This window comes from Lutjanus erythropterus, chromosome 12 (assembly GCF_056507025.1).
Source record: "Lutjanus erythropterus isolate fLutEry1 chromosome 12, fLutEry1.hap2, whole genome shotgun sequence".
Taxonomy (NCBI): Eukaryota; Metazoa; Chordata; class Actinopteri; order Lutjaniformes; family Lutjanidae; genus Lutjanus; species Lutjanus erythropterus.
This window is the reverse complement of record NC_139328.1, coordinates 20,076,673-20,103,115: the sequence shown is the minus strand read 5'-3', so window position 1 is coordinate 20,103,115 and position 26,443 is coordinate 20,076,673. Positions and strand designations below refer to the sequence as shown.

General features: G+C 38.3%; 1 protein-coding gene across 5 annotated transcripts; it reads left to right on the top strand.

Moving 5' to 3' along the window:
- LOC146317904 (epidermal growth factor receptor substrate 15-like 1) lies at positions 1 to 26,251 on the top strand. Of its 5 annotated transcripts, XM_084732272.1 has the most exons (25): positions 1 to 115; positions 629 to 670; positions 1,642 to 1,731; positions 1,814 to 1,861; positions 1,956 to 2,051; positions 2,256 to 2,321; positions 2,410 to 2,535; positions 2,676 to 2,735; positions 3,180 to 3,446; positions 6,001 to 6,158; positions 8,352 to 8,517; positions 8,750 to 8,812; positions 10,724 to 10,809; positions 12,673 to 12,745; positions 13,141 to 13,302; positions 14,061 to 14,258; positions 15,368 to 15,532; positions 16,048 to 16,156; positions 16,488 to 16,627; positions 16,969 to 17,029; positions 19,217 to 19,302; positions 19,568 to 19,631; positions 22,706 to 22,839; positions 23,523 to 23,539; positions 25,373 to 26,251. In XM_084732272.1, exons 1-25 carry the CDS (start codon positions 89 to 91, stop codon positions 25,440 to 25,442), a joined length of 2,574 nt encoding a protein of 857 aa, XP_084588398.1. In that variant the 5' UTR covers positions 1 to 88; the 3' UTR covers positions 25,443 to 26,251. The 5 variants fall into 5 exon arrangements, with proteins under 5 accessions (XP_084588398.1, XP_084588400.1, XP_084588397.1 ...); XM_084732274.1 differs by lacking the exon at positions 22,706 to 22,839; XM_084732271.1 differs by lacking the exon at positions 23,523 to 23,539.
- Positions 26,252 to 26,443: the final 192 nt, after the last annotated feature.

Sequence of the window (26,443 nt, the reverse complement as noted above, 5' to 3'; positions counted from 1 at the left end):
AAACAGGAACCACGGTCTTCCCGGTGCTGTCGCCGCTCGTGCCCACTCGGTTAAGGGGCGTGTGCGCGCTCCCGAGACACCAGGAAATATGGCGGCGCTCATGACTCTCAGTCAGGTAACAACTCTGAATAGCTAAAAAAAAGTCTTATATTGAAATACTGAACGTTATGAAGTGATGGTGACAGTTGTTTTAGGGTCTCACTGCAGCATTACTTTATAATATTGGTGAATATTGACCAGTGGAACCGTATTAACCACCTTTCGTTGTCTACGAAGTTAACATGGTTAGCTAGGTTAATTAAGGATAGCAAAGTTATTATACGTTTATAGGGATGAAGAAAGCTAGCGTTACTATTGCGAGGAAAGTAGTAATGTCAGGCTAAAATGGCCTATGACATGACTAAAAACATGGCTAACGAGTAGCCAAAACTTAACGAATATAAACCTTTAACTACTTAGCTAACGTCAGCGATCAGCTGTTTATCTACTTTTACCCTTCAGGGGCTGAATTATGTACAGTCTGCTAATGTTATACTTGTCCCTAGCTTTCTAATAACTTGGTGTATGTGGTAGCTGACACACTGTCATTTGTAACTTAGCAGGTGTTGTATTTCTTTCCTGTCTGCAGTTATCAAGTGGAAGTCCAGCCTATGAGAGCTATTACAGACAGGTAAAGTGATTTTACTGTGATTTTCACTCAAACCCTTACAGCGTGTTCATTCGGCTGAATATTCTTATGTACGTTTTAAAATGAAGGACTTCGACTTACAGTGGGGTATTCGAACAGCATGGTATTGCTGCAGTTACTTAATTAACTGTAGCAATACCATGCTGTGAAAGTACCCCACCGCATGTGAAAAGCCTTAATTTAATAATTTACATGAGTATGAAATAATTATCAGCAGAATTTACTTGTAGTATCAAAAGTAAAAGTACTAAGTATTCAGAAAATAGTATTATGTTTTTGGATTAATAGTACTGATGCATTAATGTGTATGTTGAATTTTACTATTGTAGATTAGTTTTAACTTAACTGTGTACTGTTGGCAGTTTAATCTACAGCAATGCATCATATTCTATAAAGTCATGTTTGTAGCATTGCTGTCCTGAGAAAGTATCTCTAAAAAGTCAACTTTTCATACTGTAAGAAAAACAGTCCTTTCTTCAGCTTTGAGACAATGCATTTTCCAGGTAATCCAAAAGGGGTTCTAGGTCATTTATTTCATTTTAAGAAGCAGGAAAGAAAGGAACACATAATCCCCCTGTGTAAAAAAATGTCATATTCAAAATCACCAAATTTGGGGGTAGATGCTTGTCATTGGACAGGAATGGTATGAAAAGCTGTGATTGGAAAAGTAACTTGCAGTTAAAGCTACCAGACAAATGTAGTGGAGTAAAAAGCACAGTATTTGCCTCTGGGATGCTGTAGAGTAGAAGTGTAAAGTTGCACAAAACAGTAATATCCAAGTAAAGTAAAGTAAAGTTAAGTAGTAAAGTACCTCAAATTTGTCCTAAAGTACAGTACTTGACTAAATGTACTTAGTGATTTTCCACCACTGATTATATGTCACATAAAATCAGTGAAAAAACACAGCTATGTGTGCTGTATTCTCTTTGTGTTTTGTTATTGGTTCTTTGTAGCTGGATCCAACAAACACAGGCAAAATATCAGCTGGGGATGCAGCTCAGTTCCTTAAGAAGTCAGGGCTGCCGGACAGTACATTAGGGAAGGTGGGTCACAAACTTGCATACACATACTCACATATATTTCATCAGTAGCAATTCAACATTTTTTTCCTGTCATTTTTTTTAGATTTGGGATTTGGCAGATTCAGAAAGAAAAGGCTATTTGGATAAACGGGTAACACTGGATTTCTCTGGAAATTTGCTGTGGTCGTTGATGCTGATGTGTGCATAAAACACCGGATTTGCCTTGCTTTCTTCCTCTTTCATAGGGTTTCTTCATCGCTCTGAGACTGGTGGCCTCAGCACAGGGTGGAAATGATATCAGCCTTAACAACCTAAACCAAACCTTAGCTGCACCCAAATTTGTAAGTGACGAATGGCTTTCCTGACAAGTATAAATTTCAGTGATGTGACATTGAACACACGAGGTGGAGTAAAAATACCTCTGTAGCTCAAATGAGAAATCAGTGGACTTTGGATGCTTCCCTAAATGTCTTTTCCCCATCTTCATGCAGTTGTTACTGTGCTCTGCTTGTTAGTATTTCATACTCACGTTATGTTTTTCACAGAGGGACACTAGCAGTCCATTATTAAATGTTTCAACGACAGGATCTGACTCACAGTGGGCAATTCGGGTGAGTTGATACCATTTGTTAATAACATTCTCGTGGATGTAAGAAATTTGAGTTTATCAACTAAACCTGAGTTTTTTTTCCTCCCCAGCCTGATGAAAAAGGGAAATTTGAGGGCATTTTTGAGAGTCTGTCCCCTGTAAATGGTCTCCTCTCCGGTGATAAAGTTAGGCCAATTTTGATCAACTCCAAGCTACCTCTGGATGTGTTAGGAAAGGTGATATTACATGCTAGAGTGATGTAACACATAGAACTGTTGCACAGTCTTTCCTGACATTGCAGTGTTAACAATTCAAAACAACTAAATCTTACTCATTTTGGTTCTTACTTAATGTTTCTTAATGAATGTTTCTGTAGATTTGGGACCTAAGTGATGTTGACAAAGATGGACACTTGGACAAAGAAGAATTCACAGTGGTAAGCTGTTGCTAATTTAAAGTTGTACTGCTACTCCAGACTAATTTTGGGAGACTAATACATGACTTTTAAAGAGATAGTTTGCATTTTTTACATAGGGGTGCATGAAGTACTTATCCATAGTCAGTGTATTACCTACAGCAGTCAGTAGTCAGTAGTCAGTCAAGGTAAAGCGGTAAAAATATTCTAAATATGTTATACTCTTAAACTGATATTGATTTTTGTTTTTAGAGGACTAAAATAGGTTTTGCTGGTGACCCCGTCCTCAAACAGTATATTGCTTAACTTTCAAACTGTAGGCCATCTACTGTAGGTAATACACTGACTATGGATACGTTTCTCAGACAACCCCAAATTTGAACTATCCCTTCGGTATTTAGGATAACATGTTTTTTTTGTTTTTTTTTAAGGTATTAATACGTTTCCTGAATTCCCATTTTCTAGGCATTGCATCTTGTGTATCGCACCATGGAGAAGGAGCCTCTCCCAGCTACCTTACCCACGTCCCTCATCCCCCCCTCTAAAAGGAAGAAGTTTGCAGGTGCTCTGCCAGGTGCTGTGGCGGTGCTGCCTGCTCTGTCTGGGCTAATGTCCGGTCCCGCTCCTCTCAAGGACTCCCTGCGAAGCACTCCTCCTCTGGCCACCACTAATCTCATCAGCACCAATACTGTCAACCTGTCTCCAAAACACTCCTTTAAATCCAGCTCACCGGTATGTCACCTCACACATCAAAATAATATTAGAAATAAATATCCTATAGTTCTAGAATTCCTAATATAAAAAACAATTACATTTTGTTCAGCTGATACTTGGGCTGCACGATATGGTAAAAAGTTATATTGTGATTATTTTCAATGAAATTGCAATTGTGATATGTGATATAATTTTACTGAAAATAAAAAACAAAAAACAAAAACATTAAAGTCATGAGGATGTGATATTTGTTGGTGTCTGTACCAAACAAACATGTTTTTTTCATCTGAAGAATAAGATTTGTAGGCCGGGGCATCTCAGCAGCACTACAGTACTTGATAATAATGTTGTTTTCTCACACATTTTTCTTTTTCAAGAAATTGTGATTTGATTCTGGTTCAGAGATTTGGATATTGCATTTGGCCATATTGTGATTTTGATAATACTGCGATTAATTGTGCAGCCCTAGCTGATACTGATAACTGATAATTAGCTGCTTCTCATGGCAGATACCGGTAAGATAACTGATAATTTTTGTATTTGAAAAGAAATGAAAATTGTAGTTTATGTAGACCTGTGGGTAAGAAAGGCTAACATGCAGTGAGCATTGATGGATGATTTAATATTCGTAGCTCTGACCCAAGTTCATTGAAAAAACTACATATACTTTTATAAAGCATTTTGCCTGAGAATTCAAATTAAATGTTGTGACATAATCTGTCAAGTGAGATATTATAGCTGATGTTAATCAGCTGTGACTTTGTTCTGGGAATATTAAATAATAAAATTATCAGCTCCGATGTGAAACTAATGTTGAGTGTAATGATATATTGCATAATTCGTTAGGGTTAGGGTTATGATCTACTTCTCTGCATTACAGCATCAATCAATTCTTCATTCAGAAAGAATGTTGTGAGATTGTAATATTATATTTTTAAATACTGTACAGGGTTTAACATCAACCATCTTCCGATGGCTCATGGCCACAAAAAGTTACTTTGTGGCCACTAAATCCTCCAAATAGGTGACCCCCTGTGGTCATTCAGATTCCTTTTTCCTTTTTAGTTTAACATTCTGTGACAACAGCGAATAGGACGTGTTGCTAGCTAGCTTCTGATATGTCAGGGCTACTGAAGTCTGGGTTTCCTGAGCCAACTCAAACTACTAATGTGATCTTTACAGTAGAACCAGGAACACAAAAAGGGAACTATGAAAAAAATAAAACGGCAAGTTATATAAAAAAGGACACCCGTTTCCTCAACTAGCCAAGAAGTCTAGCTCGTTTTTCATTGGAAACAGTGCCTACAGGAAACGCCACATCACAGTTCATTGGAAAAGTGGACAACACAAGTGTCACAGTTAAAAAGGCTGTGTTAAGTTGAGCTAAAAGTCTGTAATGTTTTTTTTGTTTTTTGTTTTTTTAAACATAAGTTTACATTTGGGCCACAAAAATTGTATTTTGGCCACCAGATTTACAGGCTTGTGGCCCATGAGGCCATTGCTTAAAAATATTAGTATCTATCCCTACCATATAATTCAACTGAAATTTTTATAAATTTTAATATTAAGTTTGCACCGTGCCCTATGCTCCCCATTAAAAAAAATGTACTTTACTCTTAAAAAGTCCCTTATTTTACTGTTGGTTTGTTCCCAAGTCTTTTTTTTTGTTCATGAGAGAGGAAACAAGACTCACAGGATGTTTTGCCTGCTAATTTGGGTAGTTTCACACAGCTGTCTTACTGAAATTGTTAAAAAAAAAAAAAATGCATGGTTCATATATTGCTTCAAGTGCTTTGCCACAAGTCCCCCGTCACTTTCTGAATGTGATAAGTATTGTCAAGTTGTACATATATAAGGTGAAAAACAATTAGTCCTCTTGGAAAAATCATTTCATGAAGTTTTTCTTGCTCCCACTTCAGAAACTGTTACAAGGGCAGAGTCTGGCATTTTAAATAAACCAGCATTTCATGTATTGATTTTCTGTTGCAAAAGGAAGGACTTGTTTTGCCACATTGTTTCGAGCATTGTGTAAAGCCCTCTCTCTGCCTTGTCATAGCTGCAGGGATTTTTCATCCATGACTTTTGGAGGAACAGGTTTCCTTGAAAGGGAAAAAGGAGCAAGACTCTGTTCACACTTGTACTGTGATCACCTGATAAGGCTGTCATGATACTTCTTTATTGTGTTTTGCCACTTTTCATTCCTGTTTTTTCTCCTTTTGTAATTGCCAGTTTGATTGTAACTTAACCGAGAAAAAATGTTACATTTCATAGAAAAAAAATTCTTGCAAATATGCTTTCACTTTCATTAGCTCATTTTGTTACATTAAGTTTGAACATTTGAAATGTGAGCATTTCAGTATTTTTTGAATTTGTAATGTGACATTGACAAAGCATGATTCTGTTTGAGATAAATAGTTGAAGGAAGGAAACCAATGCATTCTCATCCAGGTGCTTTGCATTTTTACTGGTAACTGGTATAACACACACACACAAAATGATTGCTCTTAACATGTTATCAGATGTTGTGCCCCTCCACTAAAATCACATAAATGCTGTCTTTTGTTCATTCCAGCCCGTGGTGAACTGGGTGGTACCGGTGGTTGACAGGGAGAGATATGATGAGATCTTCAAGAAAACGGACACTGACAATGACGGTCTCGTTAATGGAACTGAGGTCATCGAGATCTTCATGCAGTCCAGTCTCTCCCAGACTATGCTGGCACAGATATGGTAAGACCACACCAGGTGTTCCTTATTGCTTTCATGGCACACTTTTCCCATATTAAAAATATTATTATTACAGTGGTCAAAAGAGCTGAATGCACTGCAGTTTAAGGAAAAACACAAGGAAATTAGGAATCACATTCACCAATTTGACAATGCATGAAGAAAAAGTGACCTTCAATAGAACCAAATATGCATAGCTACTTTAAGCTAGTTTAACTCTATAGCTCCATCCTGTGGACAGTTTAAATTAGAACATTTAATCCAGAGCATTTGTTTGTTTGTTTGTTTTTTTACAACACTTTAGTACAGTACAGTATGTTTTACACAAATATGTAAATATCACACAAGTATTAACTCCCACCTTTGATCCCCCCTGCTTACACCCCCGTCCACAGACCTCTTACACAAGAAATAACCTGATAGTCTGTAGTATAGATAACTAATGCAACACTAAAGGTATACAATACCAGTCAGATTTGGTATAAAAGCAGAAATGGTTAAAATAGTAGTAAAATGTAATAATTAGACAAAAAACAAATAAAAAGAAAATAAGTATATAAAAAGTAGATTACAAGACAAAAGGGAAATGAGTCAGTTTAGTACTCCAGAGAGTCCCAGTTTTAGAATGTAAGGCAAGTAATTAGGGCACATACACACAGGAACATTTACATAACACCCACATCTATACATGCATATATCTATATCAATAGGGGCTGGGTGGCAAACATGCAGCAAAGCCTTCAGACATCACAGACAGGCCCAAAGCATACCTCTACTGTAACACTTTACTAGCAAGCAGCTGATCAAAATAACTGATTGATGTTTGCTAGTGGGAATAAAATCTATTGGAAGAATCTTGTATGAAAATTGGATTTTTTTCCCCCACATATCCAAGAATATTGGGGTATAGTGGATTTCTACAGCAGTATAATTCTTTGTGTGCAGTTAGCGAAGTGAAGGCAATTGCCTGTAGTATTTCAGAAACCACATTGAAACTAAATTGGGGCTTTGCTATTGTAAACTCTATGAAACATCTAAAACCAGATGAGGCTAATATACGCCACCAAATATATTATTCTATATTCCATGTAGGTGGCCACCAAGTTTTATCCTCCCACTGTATGTCTTTGCCAGCACAACTTTGCAGTTATTCCTTTGCTCCTTTTAGTTCATTGTTCACTAAAAACAGCTAACAGTACTATCAGGGCTACTGATGTATGGGTTTACTAAGCCTACTCAAACTGGGAAGACAATCCTTACAGAAAAACAAAAAACACATAAGGCAGACTATGAAAAATTAGACAGCAACAAAAATGTAGGAATAAATGGAAACAAGAGTTTAAGTAGTTTGAATATGACAAATCTAAGGACATTATGTACTCCGCTGTATGCCATCAGTTTCTTCAACAAGCCAGGAAGCCTAGTGTGTTTTTCATCAGAAACGGTGTCTTCAGGAACACGTTTACATTTGGGCCACTGAAAATGTACCTTGGGCACCGAATTTAGGAGTGTGGTGCCCTGTAGGGCTAGTGCTTGAAAATATTGGTAATATTCTATCCATGGAGCAGCAGCTTTTAAAGCTTCCTCTTAGAACTGGTCAGAAGGCTAGTCTGTAGTTTATTTTCGGATTAGGCGATATGTTGACATCTTCCAACTGGCCATCATCAACCCATCAACCAGCGATAGTCAACATTTTAGCAAAATAAAATGACAAATTATCCCCTAAAATTGGCAAAACAAAAAAGCTGGCCATGGATTCAGCCCATCATCGATAGGTAATTTGTCCATTCGCCTAAACCTAGTTTTGTTCTCCCAGTTCACTCTATTTTTCTCTCTAAGTGATTGATCTGTTGTCATATGAGTTCATAGAAATAAGAGACATGATGCTTAGTTGAAGTGTCAGTCAGAAGTATGTGATCCGTGCCACTAGGTGGGGGAATTGGGGGGGAATGCAGAAGTATGGGTCCTCACAATGTCTTGGTATTGGAAATTTCTGAAAATGTCTGAAGTGGTTAGCTCTTACATGGCAACCAGCAATTGACATATCCATTTAAAAGTCCTCCAGGCAACGGGGGCCTTTTCCATCTTAGGACGTAAACCTAGAATCAGTTCTATCTGGTAAAAAAAGGTGGTTATTGCAAATATTAGCGGATGAGTAAGTTATGTTTTGAGTGAAGTGTCCTCTCCTTTCTGCAGGGGACTTGCTGACACCAAACAGACAGGCAAGCTGACGAGGGAGCAGTTCTCTCTGGCCATGTATCTGATCCAGCAGAAGGCCACTAAAGGCATAGACCCTCCCTCCACTCTAACGCCAGACATGATCCCCCCATCAGAGAGGACTGCAGCTTCAGTGGTGGGCCCTGTGAGTCCTCGCTTTTGCCCACTACACTACTTCTTTCAATAGCCCTTTTTTCTTAAATTCCTCCTGTCTTGCAAAGCAAAAATTTTCACTTGCACCTTTACCTCCAGACTTTTGTGTTTTTCTACTATGTTGATTTTAAATGGTATGTTTTGCTTTCTGGCTTTTCAGTCTTGCCTTGCAAAACTGTTTTTGTGCTTTTGCTTTTTTGAGCTTTTTCTATCCTGTTTAACAGAGCTATGCCGGGCTTGTGTCAGCCATGAGACCTGACCTTTCTGCTCTATCTAATATACGCAGAGTGAGTAATTCAGCTTTGTGTCCCCAGGTGGCGTTCTTGTTCTGTCATATAGTCTGTGTCAGTGAGAAGCACTAGTATGAACAGGACCATGTTCCTTGTATTATGTATTAGTTTAATTTTCCCATTAAAGGAGAGCACTGAATTTCTTAGATCTTGTTTACTCTTTGCAACATATTTGTCATGCCTTGGATTTTTCTCAAATTCAAGTTTTCTAAATGTTAATTGTGCTAAAGTCAAACACTGCCACCTGCTGCTGCTTCATCGTTAATGGTCAATCATGGTAGACGCGGTGTATGAGTAAAAGTAATACTACTATAGGAATAAGAGATACAGTAGGGTATAAATACTGTTCCAAGTGAAGGTCCTGCATACAAAATTATACTTACGTAAAAGTACAAAAGTATTAGTATCAAAATATACTTGCCAGAAGTGAAAGCATTCATTAAGCAGAAAGGCCCAATTCAGAATAATGTATACCATAGTATTGGATTAAAATTAGCTGATATATATCACTTAAATGTTGAAACTGGTAAAGGTGGAGATAATTTTAATGGCATCACACACTGTTGGATAGCTTCATCTATAATATGTGATATTTTTTGTTGATAATATTTTGTACTATTGAACTGCAAGGTAAGTAGGAAATTAACTGTCAGATAAATGTAGTTGGATAAAAAGTACATTATTTCCTTATGAAATGCAGAGAAGTTGAAGGAGAAAGTTGCATGAAATGGAAATAGTTGAGCATGGGTACCTTAAAATTGTACTTTACATGAGTAAATCTGCTTTAGTAAAACAAGTAGCTATTTTTCTTGTTTTTTTGTTCTTGTTCTTGGTTTTGAATATAAAATATCCACATGTAAAAATGTTGGGCTTTTGGCTCAAGACTGACGGAAAAGGCCTTTTATCCTTAAAGAAATATCACAATATATTTAAGCTAAAGATGTGTTTCCAAAGGCAGGCTTCAGTTTTTCCAGTGGAGATGTGTTATTTTTGGATTACATTTGTCAGTTTTCTGTCAGACCATCAAAGCAAACATCAAGCTGCAGCTTTTCATTGTATCAAGAAAAAAAGGTCTGAAAAAAGACACATGATTAAGATTTGCTTGCTTTTTTCAATGTCATGATCAATGGGCACATGAACAAACGTTTTGGATAAGCTGCCTAAAGTGTGTAGATTCAAATGTTACTACAAACAAGAAATGACCTCTTATAAACAACTCTAGTTGAGCCTTCAGAGTGAAATCAAATAAAGCAAGAGCTTTCAAAGATATACAGTACAAATACATATTATTATGCAATTCTTACACAAGTACTATCATTACAAACAAAGAGCGCTATTACACAGTTCCCTTATTGAGGTTTTAAAAAATAAAGGGGGAAAGCTTAAAGTGTAGCACACTGTACATCTGAGCCAAGCTTCGAGCACTTGTAAAAGGAGAGCATTTTTTTGAGGCAAGCCTCTCAATTTGTTTAAAGGTTTGATAGGATCAATCCTGATATTTCACTGTAGTGTTAAATTCTTTTGCATTCTCTTGTCTGTGTGCATTTCTCCTCATCCATGTATTGTCTAGAACTCCTGCTCCTTCCCTGGCTGTGCGAGGTGTTTGTGTTTCCTTCCTGTGTCTTTTGTTTTGTTAGACGTATCAGCAGGGAGCTCCTCTCTCTCCCCCTGCACACCATTCATGTCCCGTCTGCTCTCGCCCTCATTTTTGTCCCCTCTCCCTATTTGAACATTTTTCCCCTCATCCCCTCTTTTTCGCATCTATTTCGTCCCCACCCTACTCCGACATTGTCACTCTTGTCATCTCTGCTCTCACCTTGTGTCACCCTCACTTCCACGTTCCATTGTACTCTCTTAATTCGTTCTCTCTCCCAGCTCTCACCCGTCTGTCTCTGTCTCTCGCCTCAGGACAGCACCAGCTCAACGGGGTCGGCCGAGTTGACAGGCATCAAAGAGCTGGATGACCTCAGCCAGGAAATAGCTCAGCTGCAGAGGTGAGCCCCTGCACTCTGAGAAGCAGGAGGATCGCTTTGTTTCTCTTCCTGTGAGGAAAAAAAAAAAACAAGGGGAGGTTTGATTGAAGTGATGTTCAAGATCAAAGCTCTTATAAACTGTTAGATATATTTTCATCAGATAATGACAACCTATTAGATTTTTGCTCTTTGAAGTGTCACCATGTATCCTTGGTTTGGGCTACAACAAACAATCTTTAAAGGTGCAATATCTGAGAATTGTATTTTAAATCTCACAAAATGTATTAAAATTATCAACAGAATGTAAAGAAATAATTTTGACATTATGTCAAAGACATCTATGTGTTGTGTTGCAGTAACATGTACTACTACCAGCTAATACCACTTTGTACCTCAAGAGGTGATAATCCAATAGTATAGGCGCTGGAAGATACAGTTGAGGACAGAATAAGCTCCTCTATGTAATAAAGTTGTTTTTTTTTTAAATTCCCAAGTGGTTTTTTAACAGAGCAAGGAATTTTCAACATAGCATTTCTAAACATACTAGTTTTCTTTAGAAAGCACAAATTATTTCTCTTTGCACACAATAACAGAATTATTTCAGAAAAAAACAAAAATTACCAGGGTCAATAGTATTAGCCCCCTTAAGAACTGACATTTTGATTGAGCCATAGGAAAAACCACTGTTGTGCAATGATGTGCTGTAACTTTGTAATGCTCAAAGCTTGTAAAATCAAGTTAAAAATGAGGGTTATCTTCCAGTTTACGCACAGTATAAATAATTGTTTAAGGGTTTGAGCTGTCACTTGAGAAAGCATCATGACAAAAACAAAAGAAATCAGTTTGGACTTGAGAAAAAGAATTGTTGTGTTCACAAAGCAGGAGAAGGATATACAAAGTTATCACAGCGTTTCCAAGTGTCAAGAACTGGAGTGAGAAGTATCATCAAGAAATTCAAAGAGAGCCACACAGTACAGAACAAGTCTAGTAGAGGTAGGAAGTGAAAGATTTCAAAGACTCTGGAAAGAAAATTAGTGAGAGATGTATCTAAAGACCCCAGAACAACTGCCAAGACACTAGTGATTGACTTAGCCAAGTCGGGAATTGTAGTCCCCAAGAAGACAATCACTCAAGCCCTGCACAGGAATGAACTGCAAGGTTGCAAGAGAAACCAAGAAAAACTCCACGTCTGCAGAAGAGAGAAAGATTGGGCATACTAGAAGTGTGTCCTTTGGTCAGATGAGACAAAACTAGAGCTCTTTGGCCATAGAGACGTTGCTTATGTTTGGAGAAAGAAGGGAGAGGCGTATAACCCAAAGAACACCGTCCCAACAGTGAAACACAGTGGTGGGAGTATTATGGTGTGGGGATGCTTCAGTGCGTCAAGGTAGAAGGAATCATGAAGAAAGAAGGATATGTGGTGATTTTGAAAGAAAACCTCAAGCAGTCAGCAGCAAAACTGGTTCGGAGTCGTTGCTATGTCTTCTAACACGACAACGACCCAAAACATACGTCACTCCCGGTGAAGAACTACCTCCAGTAGACCAAAGTGAACATTATTGACTGGCCTGACCCTGGTAGTTTTTGTTTTTTGTGAAATAATTTTGCTTCTGTGTGCAAAGTAAAATAATGTAAGCATCCAGAATAAAACTAGGATGTTTGGAAAAGCTGTGGTAAAAATTCCTTATATTGTCACAGCATGTAGTCCATTTGTTGCTGTTTCCTTAATATCTTCTGAAAATCCCCACATAATGTCAAAATCAGTAGCAAAAGGCAACCATTCTTTTGCCTCAAGTTTACCACATCAGGACAATTTATATAGTGTCAAGTACAATTTATATAGTGTTTACTTCCCTTTCCCTCTCTTGTGTTGTTCACTGACAGAGAGAAATTCATTCTGGAGCAGGAGATCAGGGAAAAGGAGGAAGCCATCAGACACCAAAACAGTGAAGTTCAGGTAAGACTGAGCAAAAATAATATTTAAGTCACCTGTTAAAGGTTAAAATATCTATGAGATTCAGGAGTTTAAATAAATATATGTGTTTGACTGGCTAACAGCCTGGAAATTCACAGTGTAAATACAAATGTAGGCAAACCTCTGGAACATTTTTTAAGTGTTATATATTTTAAGATACATTCAAGATTTTCACTTGGATCACTATAACGTTAACATGTACTCACTAGTCCCTTGCTGATTCTTTATGCAGTTGGGAGGTAAACTGGTTTGAGAGTTCATATTTAAATAAAGATGAAACTCAGTAGCTGTAAACGCCTGTTTGTGTGTGTGTGTGTGTGTGTGTGTGTGTGTGTGTGTGTGTGTGCACGTGCACGTGCATGTGTTTGGACCCTCAGGACATGCAGAATGGCCTGGACAGGGAGAACAGCAGCCTGCAGGACCTGGAGTCCCAGAAGCAGGTTGCTCAGGAACGTCTGGAGGAGATGGACCAGCAGCGCTCCAAGCTGGAGGGAATGCTCAACGACGTCAAGCAGAAGTGCCAGGAAGAGACCCAGATGGTTCGAGACGTGACTTATTAAAACAAGAAGTGCTGTTGTTGTTGCCACTCTGTATTGTGCCTGTGGTGACATGGTAACACACAGGCAGCTGTTATCTTGTGGTGTCTCTTTATGCAGGGCAGATAATGCTTTGGTATTTTTGGAGTGCAATGCCAGATATCAATCAGATGTCAATCAAACAGTTGAGGCCAGTTGAGGTTAAGGTTTGTTTAAAGGAAAATGCTCAATAATATCATAGTCATTGAGTGTAGATGTTGATGTGGTTTGCTTACTTTTAAAATACATTTTTGGGGAAAAGACATGAATCTTAGGAGATGAAGCGTGAGTGATTTGACTGATATCTCACCTGTGATATTAGAGGGAATGACAATTTTTACATTATTAGTGTCATGTCATAATAACATTAAAGGTCAACTTCTGTAGTTTCACATAGCCATTTGTTAGCAACTGGCCTTTTTAAGGCACTTTAAAATTCACAAGTTTTATGTTGTAAAACCAAAAAAAAAATTGCAGGCATTTAACCAAAATCCCATTAAAAAATGCACGACTGTAAGGGAACTGTAAGTGCTAATGTGCTAACTAATTTCCAGGTTTTAGTACTCATTACTGCAGCACTGTAGGCCAAACTGTATTTTTTTCTGGTTTATCTGTCCTAATAATAGGACATCTGATATAGAGTAGTAAGCTACAGCTATTGAACTGTTGCACAGTAGATGATGGTACAAATAGTAAACTTTTTTTCTGCTTTCACCCTCCAGATCTCGTCCCTGCAGAGCCAGATCCGCTCTCAAGAGACTGACCTCCAGAGTCAGGAGGATGAACTGAGTCGCACCAAGGTGGAGCTGAGTCGGCTGCAGGAGGAGGAGGCTCAGTTGGAGCAGAGCCTGCTGTCCGGTCGTGTCCAGCTGGACAGCATCATCAAGTCGCTCAAGACCACTCAGGAAGAGATCAACCAGGTCAGTACAGAGTGACAGAGTAACTACAAGTTACATTAAGATGTTCTGCCATGATTGGTAGTTAAGTTAGAAAAACTTAAGTTCTCGATATCCAAGCATAATACTGACTGCCGCGGGGGGGTAGAAAGGTTGTATGTTTATGTAATATCAGTGGAATCTGGGCTTGTGTTGTTTTTTGTATTGCTGGCAATGATTTTTATAAAAATGCCTCTAAAACATATCACTTCTGCAAACATTAGTTTTACTTTTTCTTCCATGACATTTGCTAGCTCACAAGCATACAACCACTGCTTATATATTAAGTGGAGGTAAACCCATGACAGATTATAATTCTGTATAATAAATCACTCTTCAATAGGGATGTAATAACAAAAATTCAAGGTACAATGATGGCATGATAAAAAGGCCACAGTATGATCTTATTTGTTTGTTTGATGCATTTTATATTTATATTAAAAAACAAAGGCAAATTGTAACTTAAAAAATGTCATCCAATATTCCATATACCATATCCCTATTCAGGTAATAATGTGTGATTTCTCCCTTTTCTCTGACAATGTATTTATATTTGAAAATGTGGCTTGAAATCATAGTGGCCAACTGGGTTATTCTCTGGGTTTGAACAGCTGTAAAACCTGTTTAACAGAGACAGTAAAGATAATCCAATTGTAACACACTCAGTGGCCACTTCATTAGGTACTCCTGTACAATCGAATGCAATCCAACACAACTGTTCTGCCATAAAGTCAACATTTATGACGCCTATAATGTTCAGGTTTTGTTGATATGGACACACTGACATGTTTACTCAGTTATATGTTTTAGCATGAAGGTCATAGTAAGTGGTGTTTATTTTACTGGACTACATCATACTAAGAAATTCTAATATTCTTCCACGCTGATGTATGTTAATTAAAAATAAAATAAGAACACCTCTCAATATAATGTAGTCCAATACAACTGCACCTTTAAATATGAGCTCAGTCATAAACTGTTGTATTGAATTGCAATAGATTGTACAAGTGTACCTTAGGAAGAGGCCTCTGAATGTATTTTATTGTATTGAAATATGAGGCTCACCAGTTGAAGTTTATTTTTTGTGTTTTTAGGCTCGCAGTAAGCTGTCACTGATCCAGGACAACCAAAAGGAGGTTACCAAGACCATTGAACAGTACAACAGCGCTTTGAGCGACATTAATGGAGGAAACTTAAGCAACCTGCCAGACTTAAGCGAAGGGTTTACTGAGAAGGAGAATGGTGGTTTCAGAAGTGCGGTGAGGAAATCATGATTATATATTCTCTTTTTCAGTTTTGCCTAGAAGACCAGAGACTTCATTCACCTTCTCTCTTAATGAATCCTGGTTTACATTTCAATTCATACACCCTGCACAATTAGTTGAAATATTATTGAAATCGCAGTATGGCTGAGTGCAATATCTAAATCACAGAAGCTGCAATTTTTTAATCAAGGAAAAATGTGCAGCCCTACTCTAAATAGAAAAAAGGAGACATGATCTATCAGCTATTCATAATTTGCCTGTTTCACGGCTGTTCAGATGTTTCAGGGGGTCTAAACTCAAATATGCTCATGAAGCTTTTTGGTAGCCAGCTCCATCCCTAACCTTTATTTTGGTGGAAGCGGGTTCTGTGTCAGAAGTTGGCATGTTTATTCAGTCTATTTAGAAAGTGAATATGCTTTTTTATGACTGTCTCAATATGCTCTGCTGTACATGGTTAGTCAAGACTTAAAGATTATCTGTGGGTTTGTTTTGCTGGATTCATTCATCAGGATGACTCTTTCAAGTCAAAAATAGCCATGTTCAACAACAGTGGTGCTAAGGAGCCTCCAGCAGACCCTTTCCAGACAGAGGACCCCTTCAAGTCTGACCTCTTCACAGGTCTGAATGTCTTCTTGCATCTTTTTGTCAGTTACTCTCATATTTATGTGAGAATCAAAGGCATACTCTGCCCTACCAGCTGTTGTTGCTAGTAATAACTTCCAGTAATCTTGTGTCCCTGTGAATAAGCATTTCTAGTAAACACCTGAAATGTAGCTATATTAAAGGTGCCAAATTAAATGGAAATGCTTGTTATATGTTCCAGTCTGTAGGAAATCATGCTGTGGGAAAAAAATCAAACAAATCTCTCTTTTTTTTTGGCTGAAGGCGATTGCAGTCAATACCCTGCCATGTCGGTCGCTCTCTTTTCACTGTTGCGTCCTTTTTCTAGATCCATTTGGAGGAGATCCTTTCAAAGAAAGTGACCCCTTCAAAGGCACCTCATCTGAAGATTTTTTTAAGAGAACAGACAAGTCAGACTTGTTTGGATCCTCAGACCCCTTCAATAGAAAACCCACACCACCAGCCAAGGTATCCAACACCTCTTCTCTTTACCACCCAGATGATGTTGATTGTAGTTATTTTGCGTGCAGTCTGACTGTAAGGAATCTAATCATCTTTTGCCAAAAGTTTAAAATGCTTCTTTTTCTCTGTTTAATGACTTGCTATAGTCATCAGTTGTCATAGAAACAAGTTCTGACTCATCTTCATTCCTGTAGATATTGAAAAAGCAAACAGACAGATTTTCTGTGTGTGTGTGTGTGTGTGTGTGTGTGTGTGTGTGTGTGTGTGTGTGTGTATGGGGGTGTTAAAGACAGTCTTTTAAATAGCTCACTTATTGTACTTATGCTTTGCTTCTTTGTTTTTCTCAGCCAAGTGCCTTCAGCAGTGGTGACCCTTTCTCATCAAACAGCCCAAAACCAAAGGATTCAGGTACACTGCTGTTCACAAACATTATAGGCTGTCAGTACATAGAGAGAAATTTTATTCTGGGTCTTTTCAGTTGTAAATGTAAAGAGACTTGCAGTTTTCACAAAGATTCTCACATTCATTAATGTCTTCTTATTTGGGATTTGTTCTTTGGTAAGAACAAAATCTATGCACAGTTAAGAGCACACTTAACACACACTTGAGTGTTGAAAAGTTTGTTTAAAGTAATTAGTTACTGTGTTTTCATCAATTCTGAAGTTCCATAATATTATGGGATCTAATTTACAATTATATTTTGTATCATTTGTATTATTTTTAATCATTATTTTCATTATTTTACAATGCATTTTGGTCTTATAAAATAAATAATTAATTAGTCTTTCACAGTGTGATTAGTTATTGCTAAAGAAAGAACTGCATCTTGTACAGATCAAACAGAGCAAGGCGCCCCCCCCCTCCAGTGGTCAGTGTCTCTCTTCATGTGTTCAGCAATAATTTTTTGGACTTAGAAATCTAAGGCCAAAAATATCTTGCTTAACACAGAAGAGAGATCAAACTATTTTGTTTTTTACATCTGCATTGTGCCCTTCTATGAATTCAGCGTTCACTGAATGAGTGATAGCCTCTCATGTATGCTACTAAAACTTAGAAACAATCCATTTGCTGTTCCTGCAGTCGTACCTCCACGTCAGAACTACTGAAATTTTTCTCACCTTTGGAGGCCAGTCATGCACCGTCTTTAGATTTTTTTTAAAATTTGGAATTCTTGACTTCTCTCTCAACATTTCTTTTCAATTTATGTGCACAACCTCATGCCTGTATATGGAGATTGGTGTGGTATTTCCCTATGCTCATTATGAACAATTGGCATTTACCAGGACAGTGGGATTCATCATTACAAGAACACAGATGCAAGCAGTTCTCCGGTTCTAAGAACACGTCATGCATCTGACGTAGACTTGTCTGAGGACCTTTCTCAAGAACAAACTTAAGAAACAACTTTGGAAGAGATGTTGGTTAATGAGGCCCAAATGCTCTTGCTTGTTCTTTCAGGTCCTTATGAAGATGTTGGTTGTATTTTCTTCTGTCTTCTTGCACTTACTGTAGTCAAGAAGGGAAGATGTGATGGTACTGCAGTAGAGTGTATTGTACATTGACTATGTGTGGCTTTATTAAATAAAATCACAAGTGCACAGTCATGCCGGTACTAAATATGTGCAGATTTTCCATGCAGATTTCCCAGAATGTGACTCTTAATAACTGAAGGTTCTACTTGTGAAATTTGTCTCAAAGAGTCATTCTTTGCCATTCTGGGTGACGTGTTAGATTTAGATTTTATTTTGGGGGGCATCAGGGGCAAACAATTTTTACTCACTGTGGCTTCAATTTTTCCTGTGGTTCAGTGCTATTTTTAGTTGAGTACCTACGCATTTAACTACTGGCCAACTAAAAATACTCCCCCTACCCTGGAAAAACAGGAGGCCTGCAGGAGCCAAACATAACAGAAACTCTGTGACTGCTGCTCCTGCTCTACTAGAATACACTGCCACTCCTTTTAACCAGTTCTCTGCTGCCTCTGTCCTGTCTTTATATCTGCGGCCATTGAACTGTTCTGCCTCATTCGGTACGGAAGTTGTTTTAAGTTAGTGGCTACCTCTGGTCGATGCTCTGCCGTGCTGCACACCTCCAGATGAACACAGAGGCAACTGTAGGCCTGAGCTGAGTTACTGTGCGTAAAAGAAAACACTGCCTACTTCACATGAATGGGGTCTCTTGTGGTTGCACTCTTACAACAAACATATTCTATTACAATGTTTTGTTTTTTCACTGTAACCATCTGCAGTTAGCTGTTTTTTTCATTAAGCGGCATACCACTGAGCTTCAAAACAACCCAGGCACAGTTCTGGTTAACAGTACGCCAACTGACGCCTTTAATTAGCTGATCAGATGCATACGTCAGGTTAAACAAAACCTCCGCTTTCCAGGTTTTTTGCAAAATGTCATGGAAAATTAAACGGTCATGCCACATTCCCCTCTCTGAAAATAGCATGCAGGCCCTTTCAGAATAAGCAAGATGCCGAGATGATTTTGAACGTGTGGTTTTAGGGGCTGAAGTTCGTTATAGTTTCTGGGTCTTTCCATAAACGTATTCAAATGTTCCAAATGTGTTTCAATGTCTTTTTGTCACAGATGTGTTTGGGACAGCGGACCCCTTTGGAAGCAATTCTTTTGGAAGCAAGGGGGGTGGATTTGCCGACTTTAGTCAGATGTCAAAGGTAGGGCTCCGGAGACTCCTGGAGTTATGAATCAGTTGCACCATAAAGCATTATTTCCACTTAAGCTGTAGAGGGCTGTTGTTATTTTTACTCTCATCATGAGTGATTTCTTATATTTCTGCCAATTTATCATGTTTATGAAAACAGTCCCTCTGGTTGGAGGCCAGAGGCTTTAGATTTTGGCTGACATTTCTGTTGGAGTCATCATTTTGTGTCATAGTAGTTGAAAGATTTTTTTTGTGTGTTTTCCCCTGTGTGTGAACAGAAGTCGGACAACCCTGTGCTCCCATCAAAGAAAAATGTGCCTAACCGGCCTGCACCTCCCTACGGTAAGCCCTGATTTTATGTATGTATGTCTGTGTGTGTGTCCTTGAACATGACTGTACTTGCAGCTTAACATAACATTATGGTTCATTGATTTTCATAGTCTTTAATGTTGGTGTGAACCAGTTAAAATCAAACTGTTTATCATGTCAGTGTTGTCAGTGCTACATTATTATTTATTTTAAGAACTTTTACTTGCTCTTAATCACTTTTAATCGTTGCAACTTGAAATGCACTTGCTGCTATATTTTGTCATCATTGTGACTGACTGTTGTCCTGCTTGGACACAGTTCACCCCACAGTTGCCTGGAGTGCTATTTATCCATCTAGATAGTTCTGCGGTAGGTTGTAGAGGTTTGGAGATATCAGCTGTAAAGATATCTGCCTTCTCTTCAGTGTAATGGACCTACATGGTACCCGGCTTATGGTGCTCAAAGTGCCAGAATAAATGTATTTGAAAAACTCAACACCAGTGTCTCTTTCCAGAAATCATGACCTGGTTACTCAAGATAATCCACAGACCTTGTGAGCAGTTTAATTTAGGAACTACCTTCCGTCTAGTAGAAAGAAAGATGTTCTGGTAGATTTTACTGAACAAAGAAATTAGTTCCTATATGAAACTGCTCACAACAAGGTCTGTGGATTATTTTGAGTAGCTGAGTCGTAATGTCCGGAAAGAGACACTGCTGAGTCTCGTCTAGTTCCATTATGTTTGAGAGAAGGCAGACATCTCAATGGCTGATATCTTCAAAACTCCTTGTGCCCAAACTATCTAGGTGGATAAATAGCACTGCAGGTAAGAGAAAAAATATGTATGAACTGTCCCTTTTAAAAGACATTTTTGTGCCTTGATGGTATCTGGGGAAAAAAAATACTTCCCTGTTAAGCTGTGGGTGCAGAGAAAGTAGTTTCTTCTTTTTAAGTCATAAACAGGAAAGCTATTGGTACAGCAGAGGTTTGGCAGTACTTGTAGTTTAGAATGATCTGCCCTTGATAGTGTGGTTAAGATGTTAAGTGTTAAATTAAACTATTATCTTAAACTAGGTTAAATTGGGTTAACAATAATGAGAGCTATTTTTGTTTGCATTTTGCATGCATTTACCCTTGTGTTCATCCTTCTATGTTTGGGTGAATGTTCACACACTCACCAACTACACATGTATCATCCTCAACACGTGCCCTTCCGCTGTGACCTTGCACTTCTTTTAGCAGAAGCCACAGCGTGAGAAAGTTTGTCTTCCCTTTTGCATTGCCACACAGAAAAGGGGCAGAAATGAGTAGCCACAGTTACGCAGCTAGCTGGCTGCAGAGATCTAGCTCATATGAGATGGGGAAGTGAGACACCCACTCGTAAAGCTCATGGGCTGCTCTGAATGTCTGCATCATAGAGACAACTTTGGTCCAGTTAGGTGTTATTTAACTTTTTTCCAACAGTTGTGTTGCTATTGGGGCAGGTTATTGCTTTAAAAATTACGATATCAGTACCAGTACCATCACCCTTAATGTGATGTACTGATGCCAACAGAGTACCTCATTAGATGCCTTTTCCAAAAGTTATTCTTGTGGTGACTGGCTACAAGCAAAACCATACAAATAGTCCCTTTTTCTAAATCTTGGTTCAAAAAGGATTGAATGGAGGTATCCTTTGACTAGAGAAGTTTTGATTCTCCTTATTATTTATTTTGGTTGATACCCCAAAGGTATTAAGTACTGATCCCCAGCCTTTGTTGCTGTACTTTTTCGGGCATGGTTCGTTGTTGACTGTGCACTTGTGATTTTATTTAATAAATACCTACAGTATTTAAAACTAGAAAGGCCCTTTGTTTGCAAGAAGACCCTCAGTTTATACATGTGTGTAAATATATATATATATATATATGTGTGTGTGTGTGTGTGTGTGTGTGTATATATATATATATATATATATACATATATATATATATATATATATATATATATATATATATATATATATATATATATATATATATATATATATATAGATATGTATATGTATATAGATATGTATATGTATATGTATATGTATATATATATATATTCATAGCAGCCATATTGATATGAAATGTCTTTGGTTCAATTTTGTCAGGTCTGAAAATTTGATTGAATTATGATGTCAAGTTACTTAAATAAAACTGCATTATTTTCTGTCTTGTTTTTAAATATGTTTACAAATACAAATAGGCACAAATAGACCCAATAACCACTAATCGCAAATTGTGGATGTACTTTTTTGCCAGTATGGACAAGAAAAAAGTCTTAAATTGCATTCATAGTGGTCTTAAAATGTCTCAAAAAAGTCTTAAATGTATTGTGTAGTTATTTGTTTCTGTAAAAAGCAGATTTCATGCCATGATTGACAGCTGAGCCCTGCTCGTGACTGGGTCGTCCGGCTGTATGAGCAGGAGTGCAGACTCTGGCTCCAAATGACATCACCAATTCAAGCACTTGAACAGTGGGATTAAGTGGAAACCATCTTTATTTGTGTCAGTGGTTGAAACCTGCAGAAACCCTGAAATGATGTCCTGTTCCATTTAGTGTAGCAAATCCCTTCCACTCAGCCAGCATGTACAATAACAGAACCCTGACTCTGTTTTACCTGAATGGAATGTAACCCTAATTAGTATCATTGGTAACAGTTGTGTTGTTTACCCTAATATTTCATGTCAAAATGGCTGCTGTGGAAAAAAAATACTATCAAAATAGGAAATGCATCAGAGCCTGCTGTAGACAAGGGCGGGTCCATCTTTTACAATGATGTGTTCCAAAAAAGCCACACTTTGCTTGTTAAGCTTCAATGCATCAGTGAGCCCTACTCAAAAATGTGGTTAACACCTTTTTTTCAACCAATATTGCTTTCCCCTGGGTGACTTACTCTGCAAGCCATCAGCTGTAAGCTGTTGGCTTCCTGTGAAAATTTAGCAACGCAATATTACACTTTAGCATCTATAGTGTTAGCAGGTTTTCCCAAGGGGTCACCAGTTGTTATTGTCTGAAGTGAAGGCACTAAAGTGTGTTAACCTACATGGATTTTTATTTAAATGTCTTCCTTCTCTGGTAGGTATGCTCAGTTTGACTGCATCAGAGCCAATCCAGAGCGTTTGCTCCACAGCACACAGTAAAGACTCTTTTGTTACAACACTCTCGAGTAAAGCATCCAAAGACTGCCCTGTGGGTTTTGCAGATTTTGGCCCTGTAAGTGTAGTCGACTTAGATTTTTCTGTTGGGTCGAGTCTCTGTGTCTGCATGAGCTGCAGCTGATCTCACTCCTCAGATTTTAGAGCTGAAGGCTTGGAAGTGTCACCTGGCCTCATTCTGTTAACTCTCCCTTACAGTAGTGAGTTTAGCAAGTAATCATCGGGCCGCCGTGCTGACTGGCTGTTGACTAACAACTGACAGAACACTTGAGAGACTTGGACCGTCCCGTACTTGTGTCTACCCTGTCGTTTGTCCGCTTGATTAAAGGGGCTTTTGCATGCTTGCCTTTGACAGGAAGTCAGGATTTATACACTTTTAGTCAGCGAGTCAGTGAACTTGCCCAGTCAGGTAGCACTTGAGGAGCATTTTTTCAAGTCTTGGAGTACAAGCTGAAGGCTTATTCGCTGTCAAAGCATGATATGCCTCGAAGCAGAGCACAACAGGATAAATCAGCCTCTTTGTCCTCCGTCTTCCGCTTCTTTGCCATCGTGTATAGCCTAATGGCTGAACGTGCTCTCAAGTGGAGAGATGATGCATGGCAGCTTTTTGTGTGGTTTTTATCATTTCACATGACATGAATTTATTTCATCCCTCATGCCAGCATGACAGTTGTGAAAGGGATTTGTGTGTGGGTTTTTTTTATGTCGAGCTCTGTATTGTAATTTTTGTTTTTCTGCCAGGATCTGACTATGTCAAGGTAAGACTGTAACAAGGGTGTGGTGTTCAATCCTTTGCATGTCTGCACTGCATAATCTGAGTACGGTGATTTATGTGCACCTAAGATTATTTGCAATAAATATTCTCAGTCACATTGAACCAAACACTGTATGTTTATGGGAAATAACTGAGCAGTAATTTATAGCAGTAGTAGATCACTGTGTATTGTGTAGAGAGCTTTTAGCTTTTATTGCCGCTTTCTTGGCTTTTTGTGACGTCAGAGTGAAATCTAAACAGCTATGTTTTTTTGCTTTTGATTTCCTTAATTTACTGCTATGTATCAAATCTATCTAGGGATGTCACAACACCAGAAATTTAGTAGTCAGTGAATTTAAGCTTACTCTTGACTTATAAATTGGCATGTCTGTCTTTAAGGTACTTCACTAAGTTTGAAGTGTTTCCTCCTTCCATCGGAAAACTTTGATGCCACGATTTGCAAATTTATTATTACTCCTTGATGATCCACCTCAAATGCAAAGTCTAGGGTTTTTGTGGAAAAGAGTTAGACTTAGAAAGAATCTAGAATACAATAATCTGGGTTTTAGGCCTTAAAATGTGTTTTGGGGAAAATTTTGTGTTGATCACATTGTAACAACTACAACAACTACAAGCGTCTCCTCTCATCAAAAGATAGCTACTTCTAGAACTAATAAGTTAATATTGTTTCTGTCAACATTATTTACATCTAATATGGGTAAGTGCATGTTCATTATAGACATGTAATAGGTTAATAATAATAATGCTCTTAAGAGGGCATAAAAAGGGGTGGTAGACGTCCATCTTTTTTCTTTGGCATTTAACAGCAGACTACAACACAAGTTGTAGGTGTATATGCATACCTGTAAACCCCTGTTTTTCCTGGGATTCTCCTGTATTTGACCCTTCTCCCCTGTCGTCCTCCCCCTTAAACATTTTCCCACAAATCTCCCATATTTTTTAAATCTCTTCTTTAAAAAAATATTTGATGTATTTGCTACTGTCCCCTCCAGTAAAGCAAAAGAGACAGTGCGGTGGCTGCGCTCAGAGCAGACAAGTGTTGATCAGAGCAGTGGGATTAAAGTTAAGCAGTGAAGTTGTGGCACTAAATGTACAGTGAAGGTTACAGTTTTGCTCATGAATAAACATGGCAGAAGAAGTTCAAGAAGTCTTGGCTCCCAGCTGCTGCATAATGTGAAGGGACAGTCAAACAAACCAAAGCTGACTGAGAGAGAGTGAGCACAATCTGCTGTGCGTGGAAGCCCATTTCTGTCAGTAAAAGAAAGAAATATCCCCATGTTAAGTCATAATTGTGAAATAAAAATTTGAAATTATAAGATCAGTAAATTGCAATTGAGTTTAAAAGTCCCAATTATGAGTCAGAAAGTCATAAAAGACAGATTTTTAGTTAAATTGAAATTATGAAATGAAAAGTCAAAACTATGAGATGTATGTCGTGTGAGACGTGAGGGTCTTAATGTAAAAGGTATGTGGACAGTCTTCATTTTTTTAAGTCTTAATGTTGACAGGCATGCATATGCTTCCCCCATCAGTTCTGAAGGAATAGTACTAATAAGTATTTATAATAATACTTCTAGTACTGTAGAAAAACAAGTACCATCCCCTTTTCAGATTTTTTTACATCAACTTGGTATGGAAGCATCAATTCTCGTGACATCCCTAGCTCTGTCTAATTAGAAGCTTTTTTTTTTTTGGAATTTGCATTCTCCGTTAGATTTAGATCTTGCTTTTGCCCGTGGACCTCTTTGTATTTATGACATTTCAGCCTGCATCTCTGCATTTTCATCCACATCTAATGTGTGTTTCTCTGCTCTAGTTTGGAAGTGAGAACCAGCAGCTGGAGTGGGCCAAGCGGGAGAGCGAGCGTGAGGAGCAGGAGAGGCTGAGGAGACTGCGGCTGCAGGAACAGCAGGACCTGGAGCTAGCTATTGCTCTCAGCAGGGCCGACATGCCCAGCTCCTGACCAGGCATGAACCCACCACAGCTTCTAGTCCTCCTCCTCCTGCCGTACAGTCAGTCCTCCGTCTACAGGCTCATGACAACAGCTCTGACACTGGCCCGACATGACTAGCAGCCCCTGTTACCAATTTGTGTGAGAGACCAGTGATTCTCCAGCCATGACTGGACTCAAGTCAAATGACTCCACATTTAGCAACCAGTTAAGGTTCATTGCTCCCAAACTACATGGCAACTATAATCAGGGACAATACGGAGCCTCTTGATTTAAGCCTCGCTTCATCCTGCAAGAACGCAGCGATTTAACGCAAACCCAACCAGAAGCAGGGTACTCGACTACAACCTACATCTAGCTCCACGTCTTTGTTCTGGCTAATCACCCTGTCTTATCCAAAAGCCTTTGTGTTGCAAGAAAAAAAAATCTTTTAAAAATATTTTACAGTTTTATTTATAAGCAAAAGCAATGAATCTGTGGTATATGAAGTACTTGTAAAATGCACTGTATAAACTGTTTTATATAACCTTTAATTACTCAGAAAAAAATCTTGTTGAAAGTCAAACCATGTACACTAATTACTGTTAGCCTATGATTGTCCAATTTCAATGTTTTTTAAAGAAACTCTTTCATGTACTGTAAATATTGTTAGATGATGGTTTTATGTACAAGCCTTGGACAAGAGGAGCCCATCTTTAAAAAACAAATCTGTCTTAAAGGACTGGAGCTTAAAAGGATAGTTCAGATTATTAAAGGTGGGGTTGTATGAGGTACTTATTGATACTCAGTGTATTACCTACAGTATGCTGGTCAAAATGCCCCCAGTTTGGAGAAGCAGACAGGATTACCAGCATGGAGGCTAAGCAATGAACTGCTTTGGATGGGGTCAGCAACAGGTTTTTTTTTAACCACCTAAAAAAGGTTCACCTAAAAGAA